Genomic DNA, 25,357 nt, shown 5'->3' with positions numbered 1-25,357 from the left:
CAATCGGAAAGGCAGTGGAGTCTCTGTTATCCGATTGGATGGTTCAGGGCTCTCAGTCAAACGGGCCTTTGGCTAATTAAAATAGAGAAAATCGGGGAAAGAGAATGTTACCGTCCCCTATGACGTGTTGTCTCCTGGGCGAGAGACAGGGGGGGAAGGGAGAGGATGAGAGAGGGAGGGAGAGGGGGAGGGGAGAGGGAGGAGAGCAGAGGCGTGAGGAGGAGAGGGGAGGGGGAGGGAGAGGGAGAGGAGGAGGAGGGGAGGAGAGGAGGAGGGAGGGGAGAGGGGAGGAGGAGGAGAGGGGAGGGAGAGGAGGAGGGGAGGGAGAGGAGAGAGGGAGAGGAGAGAGGGGGAGGGAGAAGAAGAGGGAGAGGAGAGGGGGAGGGAGAGGAGGAGAGGGGAGGGAGAGGAGGAGGGAGAGGGAGAGGGAGGAGAGGAGGAGGGAGAGGAGGAGGGAGAGGGAGAGGGGGAGGAGGAGAGGGGGAGGGAGAGGAGGGGAGGGAGAGGGGGAGGGAGAGGGAGAGGAGGAGAGGGGAAGGAGAGGAGCAGGGAGAGGAGGAGGGAGGGGGGGAGGGGGAGGAAGAGGAGAGGGAGAGGGGGAGGAAGAGGAGGAGGGGTAGGGAGAACAAAAGAACATAAGGAGCAGGAGTCGGCCATTCGGCCCCTCGAGCCTGCTCCGCCATTCAATAAGATCATGGCTGATCTTCGACCTCATCTCCACTTTCCTGCACTATCCCCATATCCCTTGATTCCCTAATTATTCAAAAACCTATCGCTCTCTGTCTTGAATATACTGAACAACTGAGCCTCCACAGCCCTCTGGGGTAGAGAATTCCAAAGATTCACCACCCTCTGAGTGAAGAAATTTCTCCTCATCTCAGTCCTAAATGACCGACCCCTTATTGTGAGACTGTGACCCCTGGTTCTAGACTCCCAAGCCAGGGGAAACATCCTCCCTGCATCTACCCTGTCAAGCCCTGTCAGAATTTTGTATGTTTCAATGAGATCACCTCTCATTCTTAAAAACTCTAGAGAATATCGGCCTAGTCTAATGAATTTGTCCTTATAGGACAATCCCCCCATCCCAGGAACCAGTCTGGTGAACCTCCGCTGCACTCCCTCTATGGCAAGAATATCCTTCCTTAGGTAAGGAGACCAGAACTGTACACAATACTCCAGGTGTGGTCTCACCAAGGCCCTGTATAATTGCAGTAAGACATCTTTATCCACATTATATTCCATTTGCCATGTTCTTGCCCACTCACTTAGCCTGTCTATATCCCCTTGAAGCCTCTTTGCATCCTCCTCACAACTTACATTCCCAGGAAGGAGGGGGGACGTGAGTGAGGGGAGGAGAGGGAGAGGGGGAGCGGAGAGGAGGGAGGGGGAGGGATGGAGAGGGGAGGGAGGGGAGGGAGGGGATGTGGAGGGAGATAGGAGGGAGGGAGCGGGGAGAAGAGGGAGGGAGAGGGGGAGTGGAGGGGAGGGAGGGAGAGGGGGAGGGAGAGGGGTGGGAGGGGAAGGGAGGAGGAGGGAGAGGGGAGGGGAGGGAGGAGAGGGGGAAGGAGGAGAGTGGAGGGGAGGGAGGGGAGGGGAAAGGAGGAGAGGAGAAGGGGAAGAGGAGAGGGGGGAGGGAGGAGGAGAGAGAGGGAGGGGCGGGGAGGAAGGAGAAGGGAGAGGGTGAGGGAGGAGAGGGGAAGAGGGAGGGAGGAGAGGGGAGGGGAGAGGGAGGAGAGGAAAGCGAGGGAGAGGGGAAGGTGCGAGGGGCCCCCAGGGCTCCACAGTGACAGCTAGCCTCAGTTCCCACCCCGGGGCGAGGGGCCGGGTGTCGGGAGGTTAACGCCCCCTCCCCTTACTCTCCTGGAATTGCCCCCCTCCCACCTCCCCACCACCTCCCCCACCCCTCCCCCCTCCCCCTCCTCACCACCTCCCCCTCCCCCTCTAACAGATGTCTCCTGCTGTTCACAGGCTTACGGAGAGCGAGCGACTGGGGCTGGACTTGGCTATGTCCCACCTGCCCAGGTACCCGCCAGGTCAGTACGCCCCACAGTCAGCTCGCGCTGGGAACGTCGGGGGTGGGGGGGGATTGGATGCCAGCGTTGTCGGGGCGGGGGAAGGGCCGAGAGGTGCTGGTGAGGCGGGGGAAGGGCCGAGAGGCGCTGGCGGGGCGGGGGAAGGGCCAAAGAGGTGCCGGCGAGGTGGGGGACGGGCTGCGAGACGCGGGCGGGGAATGGCCGAGAGGCGCTGGCGAGGCGGGGGAAGGGCCGAGAGGTGCTGGCGGGGGGCGTGGGAAGGGCCCAGAAGATGCTGGTGAGGCGGGGGGAGCGCCGAGAGGTGCTGGCGAGGCGGGGGAAGGGCTGAGAGACGCTGGCTCCTCCCCCGACCCATTCTAATCCCAGCCGTGGGGGGAGACGGGAGTTGGAAAACCTACTGAGGGCCCACACTGAGCGTTGGCGAACGTGGGCCAGTCTCTCTCTCTGCGGTGCCAGTGGTCGGCCACATCCTGGTGGGCAGCCTGGTGCATCGCGCCCGCGCCGCGGGCTGTCTGGGTGCGTTCAGTGGGCGTCTCAGCATGGTGCCAGGACTGGGCACCGAGAAAGTCGCAGCGTGGGCACCAGCCAAGGTTGGGCCTCCCCGCACTCGGCCTCTCTCGCTCCACCCGCCGCTCGGGACCCTCGGCGGAGTCCCGCGGGCCACGCCAGGGGCGGAGAGTGGGGGAAAGGGAGAGCGCAGTCCTGGCGTGGAGAGGCGTGGGCCCGGTTGTACACTTCAGTCGATGGACGGGCAGTGCGATCTGGGCTCTGTCAGTCCGGCCCACTCGATGTTGGCGTTGCCCTGTCAGCTGACAGCCTGGGATGGCGGGGTGGGGGGGCTGTCCAAAAATGCCTCCCCCCCTCCCATGCGCCCACTCACTGCGGTGCGTGTGTGGCATTGGGCGGGCACAGGGTCATCAGACCATAAGTAATAGGGAGCAGGAATAGGCCACTTGGCCCCTTGAGCCTGCTCCGCCATTCAATAAGATCACGACTGATCTTGGGCTCAAAGCCACTTCCCCGCCCGCTCCCCATAACCCTTCACTCCCTTATCTTGTAAAAATCCGTCTATCTCCACCTTAAATGTATTTAATGACTCCGATTCCACGGCTCTCTGGGGCAGAGAATTCCACAGATTTACGACCCTCTGAGAGAAGAAATTCCTCCTCATCTCAGTTCTAAAAGGGCGACCCTTTATTCTGAGACTGTGCCCCCGAGTTCTAGATTTCCCCACAAGGGGAAACATCCTCTCTGCATCTACCCTGTCGAGCCCCCTCAGAATCTTATACGTTTCAATAAGATCACCTCTCATTCTTCTAAACTCCAATGAGTATAGGCCCAACCTGCTCAACCTTTCCTCATACGTCAACCCCCTCATCTCAGGAATCAACCTCGTGAATCGTCTCTGAACCACCTCCAATGCAAGTATATCCTTCCTTAAATAAGGAGACCAAAACTGTACGCAGTACTCCAGGTGTGGTCTCACCAGCGCCCTGTACAGTTGTAGCAGGACTTCCCTACTTTGATACCCCGTACCCCTTGCAGTAATTCGCACTCCATTTCCCTTCCTGATTACTTGCTGTACCTGCATGCTAACGTTTTGTGTTTCATGCACAAGGACCCCCAGGTCCCTCTGTACTGTAACATTTTATAATCTCTCTCCATTTAAATAATCATTTGCTTTTTTATTTTTCCCGCCAAAGTGGATAACCTCGCACTTTCCCACGTTATACTCCACCTGCCAGGGTCGGGGTGGGTTCCAGAGATTCCCACCCCACTTGACTTCTGCCACTCGATGCCTGGCCTCGCTCATGAAGCCTGCCCGCTCGAGCCAGGGGTCGGAGGGCAGGGGTCGCCGGCACAGCCAATTGAGAATCTGGAGGGGCGGGACAAGTGTGGCGAGAGGGCTGCGGAAATCTACCATGTGATTGGCTGTCTTTTGCAAGAAGGCATTAATAAGCGCGCAGAATGGGGGTGTAATTGGCAAATTACTTTCAATAAAGTTAAGTGCGAGATGATACATTCTATTATTCTATGGCTCGATAGGGTAGACGTAGAGAAGGTGTTTCCACTTGTGGTTGAGACCAGAACTAGGGGCCATCAATATAAGATAGTCTCTGATAAATCCAATAGGGAATACAGGAGAAACTTCTTTACACAGAGAGTAGTGAGAAACATAGAAACATAGAAGATAGGAGCAGGAGTAGGCCATTCAGCCCCTCGAGCCTGCTCCGCCATTCAATGCGATCATGGCTGATCATCCAAACTCAGTACCCGGTCCCTGCTTTCTCCCCATATCCCTTGATCCCTTTAGCCTTAAGAAATATGTCCAACTCCTTCTTGAATATATTAAATGAATTGGCCTCTACTGCCTTCTGTGGTAGACATGGTGTGGAGATGCAGGGAGAGGCCATTCTCGGGCTGTGTGTGTACAGTGTAAGACCCCAGCATCTGCAATATTTGACCCCTTGTGACCCCACCTCATTGTTCTTTGATGTAATGTTTCCCTGACTGACCTGTTTGGACATCATTCACACCTTTGACTGCTGTGATTATCTCTCTGCCGAGGTGTGATAAATGGCAGTTGGAAAGGTTACCTGTAAACATCTGACATGATCCTCTGACTATATAAGCTGTGTCTTTATGCATTTCTCCACTTCACCTGAAGAAGGAGCAGCGCTCCGAAAGCTTGTGATTTCAAATAAAGCTGTTGGACTATAACCTGGTGTTGTGTGACTTCTTACATTCTGTGGTAGAGAGTTCCATAGGTTCACCACTCTCTGGGTGAAGAAATTCCTTCTCATCTCTGTCCTAAATTGCTTACCCCTTATCCTTAGACTGTGACCCCTGCTTCTGGACTCCCTGACCATCGGGAACATCCTTCCTGCATCTAGTTTGTCTAGTCCTGTTAGAATTATATAAGTTTCAATGAGATCCCCTCTCATTCTTCTAAATTCCAGCGAGTATAAGCCCAATCGAGCCAATCTCTCCTCATACGTCATTCCTGCCAGAATGTGGAGCTCGCTACCACAGGGAGTTTTTGAGGCAAAGAGCAGAGATGGATTTAAGGGGAAGCTCGATAAACACATGAGGGAGAAAGGAATAGAAGGATATGGTGATGGGGTGAGATGACGAGGGGTGGGAGGAGGCTGGATTTGATGGGGTGAGATGAAGAGGGGTGGGAGGAGGCTGGTGTTGATGGGCTGAGATGAAAAGGGGTGGGAGGAGGCTGGTGTGGATGGGGTGAGATGAAGAGGGGTGGGAGGAGGCTGGTGTTGATGGGGTGAGATGAAGAGGGGTGGGAGGAGGCTGGTGTTGATGGGGTGAGATGAAGAGGGGTGGGAGGAGGCTGGTGTTGATGGGGTGAGATGAAGAGGGGTGGGAGGAGGCTGGTGTTGACGTGGTGAGTTGAAGAGGGGTGGGAGGAGGCTGGTGTTGATGGGGTGAGATGAAGAGGGGTGGGAGGAGGCTGGTGTTGAGGGATGAGATGAAGAGGGGTGGGAGGAGGCTGGTGTTGATGGGGTGAGATGTAGAGGGGTGGGAGGAGGCTGGTGGTGATGGGGTGAGATGAAGAGGGGTCGGAGGAGGCTGGCATTGATGGGGTGAGATGAAGAGGGGTGGGAGGAGGATTGTTTTGATGGGGTGAGATGAAGAGGGGTGGGAGGAGGCTGGTGTTGATGGGGTGAGATGAAGAGGGGTGGGAGAAGGCTGTTGTGGATGGGGTGAGATGAAGAGCGGTGGGAGGATGCTAGCGTTGATGTGGTGAGATGAAGAGGGGTGGGAGGAGGCTGGTGTTGACGGGGTGACATGAAGAGGGGTGGGAGGAGGCTGGTGTTGATGGGGTGAGATGAAGAGGGGTGGGAGGAGGCTGGTGTTGATAGAGTGAGATGAAAAGTGGTGGGAGGAGGCTGGTGTGGATGGGGTGAGATGAAGAGGGGTGGGAGGAGGCTGGTGTTGATGGGGTGAGATGAAGAGGGGTGGGAGGAGGCTGGTGTTGATGGGGTGAGATGAAGAGGGATGGGAGGAGGCTGGTGTTGATGGGTTGAGATGAAGAGGGGTGGGAGGAGGCTGGTGTTGATGGGGTGAGTTGAAGAGGGGTGGGAGGAGGCTGGTGTTGATGGGGTGAGATGAAGAGGGGTGGGAGGAGGCTGGTGTTGATGGGGTGAGATGAAGAGGGGTGGGAGGAGGCTGGTGTTGATGGGGTGAGATGAAGAGGGGTGGGAGGAGGCTGGTGTTGATGGGGTGAGATGAAGAGGGGTGGAAGGAGGCTGGTGTTGATGGGCTGAGATGAAGAAGGGTGGGAGGAGGCTGGTATTGATGGGTTGAGATGAAGATGGGTGGGAGGAGGCTGGTGTTGATGGGGTGAGATGAAGAGGGGTGGGAGGAAGCTGGTGTTGATGAGGTGAGTTGAAGAGGGGTGGGAGGAGGCTGGTGTTGATGGGGTGAATTGAAGAGGGGTGGGAGGAGGCTGGTGTTGACGGGGTGAGATGAAGAGCAGTGGGAGGAGGCTGGTGTTGACGAGGTGAGATGAAGAGGGGTGGGTCGAGGCTTGTGTTGGTGGGGTGAGATGAAGAGGGGTGAGAGGAGGCTGGTGTTGATGGGGTGAGATGAAGAGAGGTGGGAGGAGGCTGGTGTTGATGGGGTGAGATGAAGTGGGGTGGGAGGAGTCTGGTGTTGATGGGGTGAGATGAAGAGGGGTGGGAGGAGGCTGGTGTTGATGGGGTGAGATGAAGAGGGGTGGGAGGAGGCTGGTGTTGATGGGGTGAGATGAAGAGGGGTGGGAGCAGGCTGGTGTTGATGGGGTGAGATGAAGAGGGGTGGGAGGAGTCTGGTGATGATGGGGTGAGATGAAGAGGGGTGGGAGGAGGCTGGTGTTGATGGGGTGAGATGAAGAGGGGTGGGAGGAGGCTGGTGTTGACGGGGTGAGATGAAGAGGGGTGGGAGGAGGCTGGTGTTGACGGGGTGAGATGAAGAGGGGTGGGAGGAGGCTAGTGTTGATGGGGTGAGATGAAGAGGGGTGGGAGGAGGCTGGTGTTGATGGGGTGAGATGAAGAGGGGTGGGAGCAGGCTGGTGTTGATGGGGTGAGATGAAGAGGGGTGGGAGGAGTCTGGTGTTGATGGGGTGAGATGAAGAGGGGTGGGAGGAGGCTGGTGTTGATGGGGTGAGATGAAGAGGGGTGGGAGGAGGCTGGTGTTGACGGGGTGAGATGAAGAGGGGTGGGAGGAGGCTGGTGTTGACGGGGTGAGATGAAGAGGGGTGGGAGGAGGCTGGTGTTGAACGGCCTGTTTCTGTGCTGTAAAGTTCTGTCTCATTCTGCCCACAGATTACCGTCCGCACCCCCCGGTCCAGCCGGCCAGCGATCCGGTCGCTCTGACGACGCTGCTCCGTGAAGGCTACCTGCTGCCTGATGTCCGCAAGGCGTTGGGCATCGCTCGCAACGACCTGGAGATCGCACGCACCATCCTGCGGGAGTTCATCTCCTCTTCGACCCCGACACACCTTACCTGACGGCGGAGGCAGAGGCTGGGGGTGGAGGGGGAGGGGGGGTTTGGAAGTGAGCCCGACGTTCTCGCCCCCTCCATGACCCCGTGTGTCACCCGCTGCTTTGACCAGAAAGGATTGGATGGAGGCACATGGATTGGCTCGATCAGCCTGGGAGGTCTCACTATGCATCTGCTCTCTCCTGTCGGATTGGTGGCTCCCAGTCCGGCATCGCCTCGATTTTAAAATTCTCCTCCTTGTGTTCAAATCCCTCCCTGGCCTCCTCGTCCCCCTCTCCCTATCTGTGTAATCTCCTCCAGCCCCACAACCTCCCCGAGGTGTCTGAGCTCCTCTAATTCTCCCCTCTTGCGCATCCTCCTCCCATCATCCCTTCATTGGGAGCAGTGTGAGAGAGTGTGAGTGTGTGTGTGAGTGTGTGTGTTTATGTGTGAGTGTGTGTGAGTGTCTGAGTGAGTGTGAGTGAGTGTGTGTGTTTATGTGTGAGTATGTGAGTGAGTGTGTGAGTGAGTGTGTGAGTGAGTGTGTGTGTTTATGTGTGAGTGTGTGTGAGTGAGTGTGTGTGTGAGTGTGTGTGTTTATTTGTGAGTGTTTGTGTGTGAGTGTGTGTGTGTGTTTATTTGTGAGTGTGTGTGTGTGAGTGAGTGTGTGTGTTTATGTGTGTGTGTGTGAGTGTGTGAGTGAGTGTGTGTGTTTATGTGTGAGTGTGTGCTATGTGTGAGAGTGTGTGTGTGAGAGTGTGAGTGAGAGCGTGAGTGTGTGTTTGTGCGTGTGTGTGTCTGAGTGTGTGAGTGAGTGTGTGTGTTTATGTGTGAGTGTGTGCTATGTGTGAGAGTGTGTGTGTGAGAGTGTGTGTGTGTGTGTGTGTGAGTGAGAGCGTGAGTATGTGTGTGTGTGTGAGTGTGTGTGTGTGTGAGTGTGTGAGTGAGTGTGTGTATGTGTGAGTGTGTGTGAGTGTGTGAGTGTGTGTTTATGTGTGAGTGTGTGCTGTGTGTGAGAGTGTGTGTGTGAGAGTGTGAGTGTGTGTGTGAGAGTGTGTGTGAGTGTGTTTGTGAGTGTGAGTGTGTGTGTGAGTGTGTGTGAGTGTGAGTGTGTGCGTGTGTGTGTGTGAGTGTGTGTGTGTGTGTGTGTGTGAGAGTGTGTGTGTGTGAGAGTGTGTGTGAGAGTGTGAGTGTGTGTGAGTCTGTGTGTGAGTGAGAGAGTGTGTGTGAGAGTGTGTGAGAGTGTGTGAGAGAGTGTGTGTGTGTGTGAGTGTGTGTGTGTGAGTGTGTATGTGATTGTATGTGTTTATGTGTGAGTGTGTGAGTGAGTGTGTGAGTGTGTGAGTGTGTGCGTGTGTGTGCGTGTGTGAGTGAGTGTGAGTGTGTGAGTGTGTGAGTGAGTGTGTGAGTGTGTGTGAGTGTGTGTGTGTGTGTGTGAGTGTGTGTGTGTGAGAGAGTGTGTGTGAGAGTGTGAGTGTGTGTGAGTGTGTGAGTGTGTGCGTGTGTGAGTGTGTGTGAGTGTGTGTGTGTGTGAGTGTGTGTGTGAGTGAGAGAGTGTGTGTGAGAGTGTGTGCGAGAGTGTGTGTGCATGTGAGAGTGTGTGTGTCAGTGTGTGAGAGAGTGTCAGAGTGTGTGAGTGTGTGTCAGTGTGAGAGAGTGAGTGTGAGTGTGTGTGAGTGTGCGTGTCAGTGTGTGTGAGAGTGTGTGTGAGACAGTGTGAGAGAGTGAGTGTGAGTGTGTGTGAGTGTGAGTGCCAGTGTGTGAGAGAGTGAGTGTGAGTGTGTGTGAGTGTGAGTGTCAGTGTGTGAGTGTGTGTGAGTGTGAGAGTGTGTGAGGCAGTGTGAGAGTGTGTGAGTGTGAGTGAGTGAGTGTGAGCGTGCTTGTGCATTTATGGGCCTGGAGATGGAGAGGAGAATGTGCCGACACCTTGTGCCACGGGGCAGTTGCTGTGCCCAGGATGTCCCCAGGGCTGGGCGATCTCAGTTGCTTTGTAAATAGCTCGGGTTCACCTTAATTTATTTTTCAGTGTGGTTCCACCTCCCCGTAGGTGGGTAAGTGAGGTTTCCGCCCCAGCCCCCACACCACACTCACTACCGAGGGTCCTCCCCACTACGAGGGCCCGGGAAACTCAGTCCTCGAGATACTTTGAGATTGGGCGGAATGCGTGGCTGTAAATAAACCTGTTCTGGTGCGATTGCTGTGTCGTGTCAACGATGTCCTGGTGATGGAGCCGTGTGTGCACTGTCGGAGTAACATTTATTCTTCATTCTCCATTAAACAATATTCTGTCCTTTGAACGGTGTCATTCTTTTCTGAAGTTCTCCCCTGTTGAAGCCCTGTTGGGCTTCCCATCCAGGGTATCACAGAATCATAGAATAACACAGTGCCGAAGGAGGCCATTCGGCCCATCGAGTCTACACCGGCTCTTTCGAAGAGCAGTCCAGTTAGTCCCACTCCCTCGCCCTTTCCCCACAGCCCTGCAATCTTTTCTCCATCGAGTACTTATCCAATTCCCTTTTGAAAGCCACACTTGAGTCTGCCTCCACCACCCTGTCAGGCAGCGTATTCCAGATCCTGACCACTCGCTGCGTAAAACAGTTTTTCCTCACGTCGCCTTTGGTTCTTCTGCCAATCACTTTAAATCTGTGTCCTCTGGTTCTCGACCCTCCCGCCAATGGGAACAGTTTCTCTCTCTACTCTGTCCAGACCCCTCATGATTTTGAACACCTCCATCAAATCTCCTCTCGACCTTCTCTGCTCCAAGGAGAACAACCCCAGCCTCTCCAGTCTATCCACGTAACTGAAGTCCCTCATCCCTGGAATTGTTCTAGTAAATCTTTTCTGTACCCTGGCTGGGTCTCTTTTGAAAAGAGAAGGCCGAGGGGTGACCTAATAGAGGTCTTTAAAATTGTGAAAGGTTTTGATAGAGTGGATACAGAGAGAATGTTTCCACTTGTGGGGAAGAGCATAACTAGAGGCCATCAATAGAAGATAGTCAGCAAGAAATCCAATCGGGAATTCAGGAGAAACTTCTTTACCCAGAGAGTGGTGAGAATGGGGAACTCGCTACCACAGGGAGTGGTTGAAGCGAATAGTAAAGATGGGTTTAAGCGGCGGTTAGATAAGCACAGGAGGGAGTCGGGAATAAGAAGTAAGAACAGGAGTCGGCCATTCGGCCCCTCGAGCCTGCTCCACCATTCAATGAGATCATGGCTGATCTTCGACCTCAACTCTACTTTCCTGCCCGATCCCCATCTCCCTTGATTCCCTTAATATTCAAAAATCTATCGCTCTCTGTCTTGAATATACTCAACGACTGAGCCTCCACAGCCCTCTGGGGTCGAGAATTCCAAAGATTCACCACCCTCTGAGTGAAGAAATTCCTCCTCATCTCAGTCCTAAATGGCCGACCCCTTATTCTGAGACTGTGACCCCTGGTTCGAGACGCTCCAGCCAGGGGGAAACAACCTCTCAGCATCGACCCTGTCAATCCCCCTCAGAATCTTGTATGTTTCAATGAGATCACCTCTCATTCTTCTAAACTCCAGCGAGCAAAGGCCCATTCTACACAATCTCTCCTCATAGGACAGCCCTCTCATCCCAGGAATCAATCTAGTGAACTTTTCTTGCACCGCCTCCAAGGCAAGTCTATTGTTCCTCAGATCAGGAGACCAAAACTGTGCACGGTACTCCAGGTGTGGTCTCACCAAGGCCCTGTACAATTGTAGCAAGACTTCCTTACTCTTATACTCTTATATAGAGGAATATGCTGATAGATTGCGAGGAGGAAAGGCGGGAGCAGGTTCGAGTGGAGCCGGAATGGCCTGTTTGTGGTCCGGATATCCTGTGTAATCCATCTCCAAAGCCTTCACATCCTTCCTAAAGTGTGGTGGCCCAGAATTGGACACAATACTCCAGCTGGGACCCAACCAGTGTTTTATAAAGGTTCGGCACAACTTCCTGCCTTTGTACTCCGTGACTCTATTTATAAAGCCCAGGACCCCAGCTGCTTTTGTTAACCTGTTCTACCAACTTCAAAGCTTTGAAAAGAAAAAGAAAAAAGAAAGCCTTGCATTTATATAGCGCCTTTCACCACCTCAGGGCTTCTCAAAGTGCTTCACAGCCAATGAAGTACTTTTTGAAGTGTGGTCACTGTTGTAATGTAGGAAACGCGGCAGCCAATTTGCGCACAGCAAGCTCCCACAAACAGCAATGTGATAATGACCAGCTCATCTGTTTTAGTGATGTTGGTTGAGGGATAAATATTGGCCCCAGGACACCGGGGAGAACTCCCCCCTGCTCTTCTTCCAATAGTGGCCGTGGGATCTTTAACGTCGACCTGAGAGAGCAGACGGGGCCTCGGTTTAACGTCTCATCTGAAAGACGTCACCTCCGACAGTGCGGCGCTCCCTCAGTACTGCCCCTCCGACATTGCGGCGCTCCCTCAGTGCTGCCCCTCCGACAGTGTGGCGCTCCTTCAGTACTGCCCCTCCGACAGTGCGGCGCTCCCTCAGTACTGCCCCTCCGACAGTGCGGCGCACCCTCAGTACTGCCCCTCCGACAGTGCGGCGCTCCCTCAGTACTGTCCCTCCGACAGTGCGGCGCACCCTCAGTACTGCCCCTCGGACAGTACGGCGCTCCCTCAGTACTGCCCCTCCGACAGTGCAGCGCTCCCTCAGTACTGCCCCTCGGACAGTGCGGCGCTCCCTCAGTACTGCCCCTCCGACAGAGCGGAGCTCCCTCAGTACTGTCCCTCCGACAGTGCGGCGCTCCCTCAGTACTGCCCCTCCGACAGTGCGGCGCTCCCTCAGTACTGCCCCTCCGACAGTGCGGCGCTCCCTCAGTACTGCCCCTCTGACAGTGCCGTGCTCCTCCAGTACTGCCCCTCCGACAGTGCGGCGCTCCCTCAGTACTGCCCCTCCGACAGTGCGGCGCTCCCTCAGTACTGCCCCTCCGACAGTGCGGCGCTCCCTCAGTACTGCCCCTCCGACAGTGTGGCGCTCCCTCAGTACTGCCCCTCCAACAGAGCGGCGCTCCCTCAGTACTGCCCATCTGACAGTGCGGCGCTCCCTCAGTACTGCCCCTCCGACAGTGCGGCGCTCCCTCAGTACTGCCCCTCCGACAGTGCGGCGCTCCCTCAGTACTGCCCCTCTGACAGTGCCGTGCTCCTCCAGTACTGCCCCTCCGACAGTGCGGCGCTCCCTCAGTACTGCCCCTCCGACAGTGCGGCGCTCCCTCAGTACTGCCCCTCCGACAGTGCGGCGCTCCCTCAGTACTGCCCCTCCGACAGTGCGGCGCTCCCTCAGTACTGCCCCTCCGACAGTGCGGCGCTCCCTCAGTACAGCCCCTCCGACAGTGCGGCGCTCCCTCAGTACTGCCCCTCTGACAGTGCGGCGCTCCCTCAGTACTGCCCCTCCGACAGTGCGGCACTCCCTCAGTACAGCCCCTCTGACAGTGCAGCACTCCCTCAGTACTGCCCCTCCGACAGTGCAGCACTCCCTCAGTACTGACCCTCCGACAGTGCAGCGCTCCCTCAGTACTGCCCCTCCGACAGTGCAGTGCTCCTTCAGTACTGCCCCTCCAACAGTGCAGTGCTCCTTCAGTACTGCCCCTCCGACAGTGCAGCGCTCCCTCAGTACTGCCCCTCCGACAGTGCAGCGCTCCCTCAGTACTGCCCCTCCGACAGTGCGGCGCTCCATCAGTACTGCCCCTCCGACAGTGCGGCGCTCCCTCAGTACTGCCCCTCTGACAGTGCAGTGCTCCCTCAGGACAGCCCCTCCGACAGTGCGGTGCTCCCTCAGTACAGCCCCTCCGACAGTGCAGCACTCCCTCAGTAATGCCCCTCCGACAGTGCAGCACTCCCTCAGTACTGCCCGTCCGACAGTGCGGCGCTCCCTCAGTACTGTCCCTCCGACAGTGCGGCGCTCCCTCAGTACTGCCCCTCCGACAGTGCGGCGCTCCCTCAGTACTGCCCCTCTGACAGTGCGGTGCTCCCTCAGTACTGCCCCTCCAACAGTGCGGTGCTCCCTCAGTACTGCCCCTCTAACAGTGCAGCACTCCCTCAGTACTGCCCCTCCGACAGTGCAGCACTCCCTCAGTACTGCCCCTCCGACAGTGCAGCACTCCCTCAGTACTGCCCCTCCGACAGTGCAGCGCTCCCTCAGTACTGCACCTCCGACAGTGCAGCGCTCCCTCAGTACTGCCACTCCGACAGTGCGGCGCTCACTCAGTACTGCCCCTCTGACAGTGCAGCGCTCCCTCAGTACTGCCCCTCCGACAGTGCGGCGCTCCCTCAGTACTGCCCCTCTGACAGTGCAACGCTCCCTCAGTACTGCCCCTCCGACAGTGCGGCGCTCCCTCAGTACAGCCCCTCCGACAGTGCAGCACTCCCTCAATACTGCCCCTCTGACATTGCAGCGCTCCCTCCGTACTGCCCCTCCGACAGTGCAGTGCTCCTTCAGTACTGCCCCTCCGACAGTGCAGTGCTCCTTCAGTACTGCCCCTCCGACAGTGCAGCGCTCCCTCAGTGCTGACCCTCCGACAGTGCGGTGCTCCCTCAGTACTGCCCTCCGACAGTGCGGCGCTCCCTCAGTACTGCCCCTCCGACAGTGCGGCGCTCCCTCTGTACTGCCCCTCTGACAGTGCGGCGCTCCCTCAGTACTGCCCCTCCGACAGTGTGGCGCTCCCTCAGTACAGCCCCTCCGACAGTGCGACGCTCCCTCAGTACAGCCCCGCTGACAGTGCAGCACTCCTTCAGTACTGCACTGGGAGTGTCAGCCTGGATTTTTGTACTCAGGTCTCTGGAGTGGGACTTGAACCCACGACCTTCTTGCACCCCCTTTAAAATTGTATCATTTAGTCTGTTGTGTCTCTCCTCATTCTTCCTACCAAATGTATCACCTCATACTTCTTTGTGTTGAATTTCATCTGCCATGTGTCCGCCCATTCCACCATCCTGTCTGTGTCCTCTTGAAGTCTGTCTCTATCCTCCTCACTGTTTACTACACTTCCAAGTTTAGTGTCATCTGCAAATTTCGATATTGTGCCCTGTACCCCCAAGCCCAAGCTCTGAATGTATATCAAGACCAGCCGTGTCCCTAGTACTGAACCTTGGGGCACTTACTCACCAGTAACCTGCTCACTGATGCCCAGTTTGGGTTCTGCCAGGACCACTCGGCTCCCGACCTCATTGCAGCCTTGGTCCAAACATGGACAAAGGAGCTGAATTCCAGAGGTGAGGTGAGAGTGACTGCCCTTGACATCAAGGCAGCATTTGACCGAGTGTGACATCAAGGAGCCCGAGTAAAACTGAAGTAATTGGGTATCGGGGGGAAACTCTCCACTGGCTGGAGTCATACCTCGCACAAAGGAAGATGGTTGTGGTGGTTGAAGGTCAATCATCACAGCCCCAGGACATCGCTGCAGGAGTTCCTTAGGGCAGTGTCCGAGGCCCAACCATCTTCAGCTGCTTCATCAATGACCTTCCCCCCCAACATAAGGTCAGAAATGGGGATGTCCACTGATGACTGCACAGTGTTCAGTGCCATTCGCAACTCCTCAGAAAATGAAGCAGTCCGTGCCCGCATGCAACAAGATGTGGACGACGTTCAGGCTTGGGCTGATAAGTGGCAGGTAACATTTGCGCCACACAAGTGCCAGGCAATGACTATCTCCAACAAGCAAGAGTCTAACCACCTCCCTTTGACATTCAATCGCCGAATCCCCCACCATCAACATCCTGGGGGTCACCATTGACCAGAAACATAACTGGACCAGCCTCATAAATACTGTGGCAACAAGAGCAGGTCAGAGGCTGGGTATTCTGCGGCGAATGTCTCACCTCCTGACTCCCCAAAGCCTTTCCACCATCTACAAGGCACAAGTAAGGAGTGTGATGGAATACTCTCCACTTGCCTGGATGAGTGCAGCTCCAACAACACTCAAGAAACTCCATCATCCAGGACAAAGCAGCCCGCTTGATTGGCACCCCATCCACACCTTAAACATTCACTCCCTCCACCACCGGCGCACCATGGCTGCAGTGTGTACCATCTACAAGATGCACTGCAGCAACTCGGCAAGGCTTCTTCGACAACACCTCCCAAACCCGCGACCTCTTCCACCTAGAAGGACAAGGGCAGCAGGCGCATGGGAACACCACCACCTCCAAGTTCCCCTCCAAGTCACACACCACCCTGACTTGGAAATATATCGGCCGTTCCTTCATCGTCGCTGGGTCAAAATCCTGGAACTCCCTCCCTAACAGCACTGTGGGAGTACCTTCACCACACGGACTGCAGCGGTTCAAGAAGACGGCTCACCGCCGCCTTCTCAAGGGGCAATTAGGGATGGGCAATAAATGCTGGCTTTACCAGTGACCCTACATCCCATAAAAACGAATAAAAAAGTAACTCCACTGTAGACAGAGGCTTTCCTCTTGACCTTGGGAGCTTGGCTAATGCGGTGGGTTACACATCACCCCGCCGTGTCTGGGACCTGTGCTTGAGTCTCCAATCAAAGCCCAAGATACAGAGGGGCAGGGCGGCGAGCTCTTGACCTTGCGCCACTGGGACCTGGGCTCGAGAGCAGCGAGACTGTGTGGACGATCTTCCCTGTGTGAAGGGGGGGGAGGTTACAGGTGCCGTGGGGCCTCGATCAGGGCTGTCAAACGCACGGCCCGCGTTTGTCCCGCGCCTTAATGTTGCCCCGTGACCCGGAATACGGCCCGACTCTCCCGGGCGTTACTCCCAACAGCCCTGAGCTGGGTGTAAGACAACAGCAACAGATTGCATTTATATAGCGCCTTTAACCTAGTAAAACATCCCAAGGCCCTTCACAGGAGCGATTATCAAACAACACGGGGGTGATTTTCTCAATTCTCCCACTTGTCGGGTTTTAGTCCCGCCTCCATCGATTTCTGGCCAACCCACGCTATTTACCCTTGATTGACCTTGTTAAGCCCGCCCAGCGGGGCTTAGCAGGCCAATTAAGGGGAAGCCGGTTACAGAGCACGTCAGCGTATGACATTTCTGTCAAAAAATTTTGACAGATAAATTGTCATCGTTTGACAGCCCTGTGAAGCTGTCAAACATGGACATTCTCTGTCGTTTGATGAGTTCCTGAATTCAAGACCTCATCAAACCTCTTTCTTTTACAGAAATTAGATGGTTGTTGCATCTGAGAATGCAGCGGCCATCTGTCACCTCTGCCGCGGAATCTGAGACTCTCCGCATCCCCACTGACTGAAGCCTGCAGGACGAAACAAAGGTAAGTGCACTCTTTCTAACACTTTGCACTTACCTCAGATACTCACCTCTCCACACTTGCACCCATCACTCACCTCCACAGCACACTTTTGCACCCCCTCCGACCCCCGCAGACCCACTACTCACCTCGGTGTCCCTGGCAGGGTTCGGAGCCTTCGGTGTGCCCGCACTTGTGTGGGTAAAATAGGGATAATCCTATTTTCTGCCTGTTAACTACCTGTTAACAAGCTACCCACCTCCTGGCAAGGTGGTATGGCAGCGGGTTGGGCACCCGCCCTCAAATTCTGCCATTTTCCTGGCAGTCTCGCATCCAGAACCCACCTCCCCAGGGCTGGCAAAACCGCCCCCCCAATTTGACACCGAGCCACATAAGAAGATATTAGGACAGGTGACCTAAAGCTTGGTCAAAACGGTTGGTTTTAAGGAGCGTCTCAAAGGAGGAGAGAGAGGCGGAGAGGTTTAGGGAGGGAATTCCAGAGCTCGGGGCCCAGGCGGCTGAAGGCACTGCCGCCAATGGCGGAGCGATGGAAATCGGGGGGATGCGCAAGAGGCCGGAATTGGAGGAACGCAGAGGTCTCAGGGGGTTGGAGGGGTTTAGAGAGACAGAGCGGGCGGGCGATGAGGCCGTGGAGGGATTTGAAACCAAAGATGAGAATTTAACCGGCATCCAATGTCGGTCAGCGAGCAACAGCGGGTGACGGGCAAACGGGGCTGGGTGCGACCATCTTGCCAGACCCTGTTTACCACGGAGCCCTGCGCAGTCACCCACCCGTGAGGCCGGTCCTGGGGTTGCGGGGGGAGCGCAGGGGGTTAAAGAGGAAGGTTAAATAAAAAGGAGCAACTCGATATTTGGGGTCCTCGCTCCTCTTGCCTGCAGTACCAGACACTAGCGACAGGGGGCAGTGGCGGCTTGCGGTTCCCTGTCTGCTGAGGAAATCCATCGTTTTATTGAGGCTTTTGTTATTTAATTTCCCCAATACGACGGCGCAAACCAGAGAGAGCAAGGGATGGATTTATTAAATCACCATCAACGCTGCCACATGTGGGGATTCTAACCGTCTTTTTCCTTTCACTGAGCGCCCGGATTTCAAAGCCTGAGGCCTACTGTGCAGGGGCTGAGCAAAATGAGACCAACCAGGAACTTGGAATAAGTCAATGCTCAGATTTGTTTGCAAGAGGAACGAGAGAACCTGCATTTCTGTAGCGTTTTATAAAATTCTAACAGGACTAGACAGACTAGATGCAGGAAGGATGTTCCCGGTGGCGGGGGAGTCCAGAACCAGGGGTCACAGTCTAAGGATAAGGGCTAAGCCATTTAGGACTGAGAAGAGGAGGAATTTCTTCACCCAGAGAGTGGTGAACCTGTGGAATTCTCTACCACAGAAGGCAGTTGAGGCCAATTCATTAAATATCTTCAAGAAGGAGTTAGATATTGTGATGAAATAACTCTGTGTTCTGGATTGTCTGTTGTTGTACTTGTTAATGTCTGTAATGTTTTATAGGTGTAACCACTAATGTTCCTCCCTAGCTCCGCCTTTATGGATCCTCCTGATTGGTGTGAGTCTTATTTATAAGAGCTGGGTTTTACTCATAAGGGCTGGGTCGGTGATGAATGATGGTTGCCCTATGTTAACTTGATGCCATGATTCTTACTTAATAAAAGCCTTTAGTTTTAAGTTTTAACCTCATGGATTCAGGCAGTTATTTGGCACATCAGATATATTTCTTAAGGCTAAAGGGATCAAGGGATATGGGGAGAAGGCAGGGACAGGGTACTGAATTTGGATGATCAGCCATGATCTCATTGAATGGCGGAGCAGGCTCGAGGGGCCGAATGGCCTACTCCTGCTCCTATCTTCTATGTTTCTATGTCTTGCACCTCGTGACGTCCCAAAGCGCCGATGAAGAACGTTTTCGAAGCGCAGTCACCGTTGAAATGTGGGAAACACGGCAGCCATTTTGCGCACAGCAAGCTCCCACAAACAGCGATGTGATAGTGAGCCAGATCGTGTTTTTTTTTAGTGATGTTGGTTGAGGGATAAATATCGGCCTCAGGACACCGGGGAGAACTCCGCCCCACCTGCTCTTCTTCCAATAGTGGCCAAATGGGGTCTTTTACTCCACCTGAGAGGGCTTCGATTGAACAAGGGGGGCATGACCTTAAAATTAGAGCCAGGCCGTTCAGGGGTGATGTCAGGAAGCACTTCTTCACACAAAGGGTGGTGGAAATCTGGAACTCTCTCCCCCAAAAAGCTGTTGAGGCTGGGGGTCAATAGGAGATTTCAAGATTGAGATTGATCGACTTTAGTTGGATAAGGGTATTAAGTCTACAGAACCAAGGTGGGTAGATGGAGTTAAGATACAGATCAGCCATGATCTGATTGAATGGTGGAACAGGCTCGAGGGGCTGAATGGGCCTCCTCCTGTTCCTGTGTAACAGGCTCAAGGGGCTGAACGGGCCTCCTCCTCTTCCTGTGTAACAGGCTCGAGGGGCTGAATGGGCCTCCTCCTGTTCCTGTGTAACAGGCTCGAGGGGCTGAATGGGCCTCCTCCTGTTCCTGTGTAACAGGCTCGAGGGGCTGAATGGGCTCCTCCTGTTCTTGTGTAACAGGCTCGAGGGGCTGAACGGGCCTCCTCCTGTTCCTGTGTAACAGGCTCGAGGGGCTGAATGGGCCTCCTCCTGTTCCTATGTAACAGGCTCGAGGGGCTGAATGGGCCTCCTCCTGTTCTTGTGTAACAGGTTCGAGGGGCTGAATGGGCTCCTCCTGTTCTTGTGTAACAGGCTCGAGGGGCTGAACGGGCCTCCTCCTGTTCCTGTGTAACAGGCTCGAGGGGCTAATAGGGGCCTCCTCCTGTTCCTTTGCAACAGGCTCGAGGGTCTGAATGGGCCTCCTCCTGCTTCTGTGTAACAGGCCCGAGGGGCTGAATGGGCCTCCTCCTGTTCTTGTGTAACAGGTTCGAGGGGCTGAATGGGCCTCCTCCTCTTCCTGTGTAACAGGCTCGAGGGGCTGAATGGGCCTCCTCCTGTTCCTGTGTAACAGGCTCGAGGGGCTGAATGGGCCTCCTCCTGTTCCTGTGTAACAGGCTCGAGGGGCTGAACGGGCCTCCTCCTGTTCCTGTGTAACAGGCTCGAGGGGCTAATAGGGGACTCCTCCTGTTCCTTTGCAACAGGCTCGAGGGTCTGAATGGGCCTCCTCCTGCTTCTGTGTAACAGGCCCGAGGGGCTGAATGGGCCTCCTCCTGTTTTTGTGTAACAGGCACGAGGGGCTGAATGGCCTCCTCCTGTTCCTGTGTAACAGGCTCGAGGGGCTGAATGGGCCTCCTCCTCTTCCTGTGTAACAGGCTCGAGGGGCTGAATGGCCTCCTCCTGTTCCTGTGCAACAGGCTCGAGGGGCTGAATAGCCACCCCCAAGAGACTTTGCCTATAATCCAGGCTGACATTCCCAGAGCCAGTACTGAGGGAGCGCCGCACTGTCGGAGGGTAGGTACTGAGGGAGTGCTGCACTGTCGGAGGGGCAGTACTGGGGGAGCGCCGCACTGTCGGAGGGGCAGTACTGAGGGAACGCTGCACTTTCGGAGGGGCAGTACTGAGGGAGCGCCGCACTGTCGGAGGGGCAGTACTGAGGGAACGCTGCACTTTCGGAGGGGCAGTACTGAGGGAACGCTGCACTGTCGGAGGGGCAGTACTGAGGGAGCGCCGCACTGTCGGAGGGGCAGTGCTGAGGGAACGCCGCAGTCGAAGGGGCAGTGCTGAGGGAGTATCGCACTGTCGGAGGGGCAGTACTGAGGGAGCACCGCACTGTCAGAGGGGCAGTACTGAGGGAGCGCCGCACTGTCGGAGGGGCAGTACTGAGGGAGTACCGCACTGTCGGAGGGGCAGTGCTGAGGGAACGCCGCCGTCGGAGGGGCAGTACTGAGGGAGCACCGCACTGTCGGAGGGGCAGTACTGAGGGAGTATCGCACTGTCGGAGGGGCAGTACTGAGGGAGCGCCGCACTGTCGGAGGGGCAGTACTGAGGGAGCGCCGCACTGTCGGAGGTGCTGCCTTTCGGATGAGACGTTAAACCGAGGCCTCTTCTGCTCTCTCAGGTGGATGTAAATGATCCCACTAATACTAACACAAGAAAAGCAGTGGAGTTCTCCCCAGTGTCCTTGGGCGCTTCACAGGAGCAATCATCGAAAACATTTCAGACCTAGCCACATAGGAGATATTAGGGCAGGTGACCAAAAGCTTGGTCAAAGAGGTCGGTTTTAAGGAGAGTCTTAAAGGAGGAGAGAGGCGGAGAGGTTTAGGGAGGGAATTCCAGAGCTCGGGGGCCCAGGCGGCTGAAGGCACGGCCGCCAATGGTAGAGCGATTGAAATCGGGGGATGCGCAAGAGGCCAGAATTGGAGGAGCGCAGAGACCTCGGAGGGTTGTGGGGCTGGAGGAGGTTACAGAGATAGGGAGGTGTGAGAAAGGAAGATTTGTTGGGTCTTAGCTCTCTTGCCTCAGTCCTCAGTAGGGTTCGATGATCTTCGGGATGAGGTAGGACGACAAAAGGACTGTCTTAAGATGCTGGGACTATTCCCACAGGAGCAGAGAAAGCGAAGAGGCGACTTAACAGATTTATTTTAAATTGCGAAGGTTTCTAGACAGTGAATAGGGAAAGACTATTTCCTTTGGTTAGGGACTCAGTTATGAGAAATCATCAATTCAAGAATTGTCACTTAGAGAGTGCGGAGAGAGCTTAGCGGAGGTCTTGTTACACAAAGGATTGTTAGAACATCGATTGCTTTGCCACAGCAAGTAATTGAGTCCGAGAACACTGGATCTTATCACGGACAATATTTGAATCAGGAAGATACAGGTCTGTGGGGAGAGAGCGGGGCAGTGGGATTAGTTTGGGGATTGATACAGGTCTGTGGGGAGAGAGCGGGGCAGTGGGATTAGTTTGAGATTGATACAGGGCTATGGGGAGAGAGCGGGGCAGTGGGATTAGTTTGAGATTGATACAGGGCTATGAGGAGAGAGCAGGGCAGTGGGATTAGTTTGAGATTGATACAGGGCTATGAGGAGAGAGCGGGGCAGTGGGGTTAGTTTGGGGATTGATACAGGGCTATGGGGAGAGAGCGGGGCAGTGGGGTTAGTTTGGGGATTGATACAGGTCTGTGGGGAGAGAGCGGGGCAGTGCGATTAGTTTGAGATTGATACAGGGCTATGAGGAGAGAGCAGGGCAGTGGGATTCGTTTGGGATTGATACAGGGCTATGGGGAGAGAGCGGGGCAGTGGGATTAGTTTGGGGATTGATACAGGGCTATGGGGAGAGAGCGGGGCAGTGGGATTAGTTTGAGATTGATACAGGGCTATGAGGAGAGAGCAGGGCAGTGGGATTCGTTTGGGATTGATACAGGGCTATGGGGAGAGAGCGGGGCAGTGGGATTAGTTTGGGGATTGATACAGGGCTATGGGGCGAGAGCGGGGCAGTGGGGTTAGTTTGGGGATTGATACAGGGCTATGGGGAGAGAGTGGGGCAGTGGGATTAGTTTGGGATTGATACAGGGCTATGGGGAGAGAGCGGGGCAGTGGGATTAGTTTGGGGATTGATACAGGGCTATGGGGAGAGAGCGGGGCAGTGGGATTAGTTTGGGATTGATACAGGGCTATGGGGAGAGAGCGGGGCAGTGGGATTAGTTTGGGGATTGATACAGGGCTATGGGGAGAGAGCGGGGCAGTGGGATTAGTTTGGGGATTGATACAGGGCTATGGGGAGAGAGCGGGGCAGGGGGATTAGTTTGGGATTGATACAGGGCTATGGGGAGAGAGCGGGGCAGTGGGATTAGTTTGGGGATTGATACAGGGCTAGGGGGAGAGAGCGGGGTCAGGGATTAGTTTGGGGATTGATACAGGGCTAGGGGGAGAGAGCAGGGTCAGGGATTAGTTTGGGGATTGATACAGGGCTATGGGGAGAGAGCGGGGCAGTGGGATCAGTTTGGGATTACTCTATGAAAGAGCTGGCATGGATATGAAGGGCTGAATGGCCTCCTTCAGTGCTGTAAACATCAATATTTCCCTGGATGGTCAGGACAACAACCCTTTCCCTTCTTGAGGGCCTCATCCTTAAGGCGATGTATAAATTCCAGTTGTTGTTAGAAGGGACATGAATCGATAGATAGACGGACTCAATGGGCCGAATGTCCTCCTTCGGTGCTGTTATGACTCTATGACTTATGACTCTACGAGAGTATCGAAAAACTAGGAAGAGACGGGAAGAATTGTGCAGGAGAGAATGGGATTGGTGAATCCCTGGCACTCAGCCCCAGCCTTTATTAGGTTCTCCTGTGATACCATCTACAAGGCACAAGTCAGGAGTGTGATGGAATACTCTCCACTTGCCTGGAGGAGTGCAGCTCCAACAACACTCAAGAAGCTCGACACCATCCAGGACAAAGCAGCCCGCTTGATTGGCACCCCATCCACCACCTTAAACATTCACTCCCTCCACCACCGGCGCACCGTGGCTGCAGTGTGGACCATCTACAAGATGCACTGCAGCAACTCGCCAAGGCTTCTTCGGCAGCACCTCCCAAACCCGCGACCTCTTCCACCTAGAAGGACCAGGGCAGCAGGCGCATGGGAACACCACCACCTCCAAGTTCCCCTCCAAGTCACACACACCATCCCGACTTGGAAATATATCGGCCGTTCCTTCATCGTCGCTGGGTCAAAATCCTGGAACTCCCTCCCTGACTGCACTGTGGGAGCACCTTCACCACACGGACTGCAACGGTTCAAGAAGACGGCTCACCACCACCTTCTCAAGGGGCAACTAGGAATGGGCAATAAATGCTGGCTTTACCAGCAACGCCCACATCCCAGGAACAGATATTTTTTAAAATGTGCTTGCAAATACTCAGAACTTCAGTAAACGTACTTGGCACAAGAGTGGTGGAACAGATTTGTTTACTTCAAGCATTCCTCCTGTCTCCTGCAGTTTACATACCTCTGTCGAAGGGAGTGAGTGCTTCCTGCTTATCTCCAACATGTGGACAGTGCTGATGAAAGGTCTGTGGGCCTGTGAAGGGATTGGCTCACTGGCTGATCTTTCCAAATGCTATTCCATTGAATCACTCTGACCGCTGTCTTTCCGAACCTGATTGAGACAGTCAGTGTGAGTTTTGCTCGTCAGCGCACGCTCTGCACCAGGCTGTACCTGGGTATCTGTTAGTGAGGGTCATAGTACACGAAACATTCCTTACATTCTCTCGGACAGTGCAATCACTCAGATCCCAACACTGAACTTCTCTCTCTCTGTCTGTATCTGTGTCTCTCTCTCTTTCTGTATCTGTCTCTCGCTCTGTCTGTATCTGTGTGTCTCTCTCTTTCTGTATCTGTCTCTCTCTCTGTCTGTATCTGTCTCTCTCTCTGTCTGTATCTGTCTCTCTCTCTCTTTCTGTATCTGTCTCTCTCTCTCTGCCTGTATCTGTCTCTCTGTATCTGTCTCTCTCTCTCTTTCTGTATCTGTGTCTCTCTCTCTTTCTGTTTCTGTCTCTCTCTCTCTTTCTATATCTGTGTCTCTCTCTCTTTCTGTATCTGTGTCTCTCTCTCTTTCTGTATCTGTCTCTCTCTCTCTTTCTATATCTGTGTCTCTCTCTCTTTCTGTATCTGTCTCTCTCTATTTCTGTATAAGAACATAAGAAATAGGAGCAGGAATAGGCCATTTAGCCCCTCGAGCCTGCTCCGCCATTCAATAAGATCATTGCTGATCTTGGGTTCAAAGCCACTTCCCCACCCGCTCCCCACAAGGGGAAACATCCTCTCTGCATCTACCTTGTCGAGCCCCCTCAGAATCTTATATGTTTCGATAAGATCACCTCTCATTCTTCTAAACTCCAATGAGTATAGGCCCAGCCTGCTCAACCTTTCCTCATAATTCAACCCCCTCATCCCAGGAATCAACCGAGTGAACCTTCTCTGAACTGCCTCCAATGTAAATCTCTTAGACTTTCCGTAGTGTCTCTCAGAGCCCCATACTTTCACATAAGGCACATGAAATATCAGCACAGGTGACCAAAAGCTTGGTCTAAGATGTAGGTTGTAAGGAGCATCTTAAAGGAGGAGAGCGAGGTGGAGATAGAGAGACTTTTGAACAATAGGGGAGTGAAGGGTTATTGGGAGCGGGAAGGGAAGTAGAGCTGAACCCAAGATCAGATCATCCATGATCTCATTAAATGATGGAGCAGGCTCGAGGGGCCAAATGGCCGACTCCTGCTCCTAATGCTTATGTTCTTATGAGAGGCGGAGAGGTTTAGGGAGGGAATTCCAGAGCTCAGGGCTCCAGGCAGCTGAAGGCACGGCCGCCAATGGTGGAGCAATGGAAATCGGGGGATGCGCAAGAGGCCGGAATTGGAAGAGCGCAGAGTCATAGAGTCATAACGACACAGAAGGAGGCCATTCGGCCCATCCAGTCTGTGCCGGCTCTCTGTAGAGCAATCCATTCAGTCCCATTCCCCCGCTCTATCCCCGTAGCCCTGCAGGTTTATTTCCCTCGAGTGCCTATCCAGTCTCCCCTTGAAAACACCGAGTGTCTCCGCTTCCAC

General features: G+C 54.7%; 1 protein-coding gene across 1 annotated transcript in view; it reads left to right on the top strand.

The window, feature by feature from the left end:
- Positions 1 to 9,811, top strand: part of LOC147109977 (E3 ubiquitin-protein ligase CBL-like) — a 21,405-nt gene extending 11,594 nt beyond the window's left edge. Inside the window, exons 4-5 of the mRNA XM_086002447.1 lie at positions 1,969 to 2,033; positions 7,358 to 9,811. Coding sequence (XP_085858573.1) covers positions 1,969 to 2,033; positions 7,358 to 7,542 — 250 coding nt within the window. The 3' untranslated portion in view covers positions 7,543 to 9,811. The remainder of the gene's footprint in view (positions 1 to 1,968; positions 2,034 to 7,357) is intronic.
- Positions 9,812 to 25,357: the final 15,546 nt, after the last annotated feature.

Source organism: Somniosus microcephalus, chromosome 12 (genome assembly GCF_052327205.1).
Source record: "Somniosus microcephalus isolate GS21.2 chromosome 12, FLI_Smic_1.0, whole genome shotgun sequence".
Classification (NCBI taxonomy): Eukaryota; Metazoa; Chordata; class Chondrichthyes; order Squaliformes; family Somniosidae; genus Somniosus; species Somniosus microcephalus.
The sequence above is the reverse complement of the archived record's forward strand: the minus strand, read 5'-3'. Positions and strand labels throughout refer to the sequence as shown.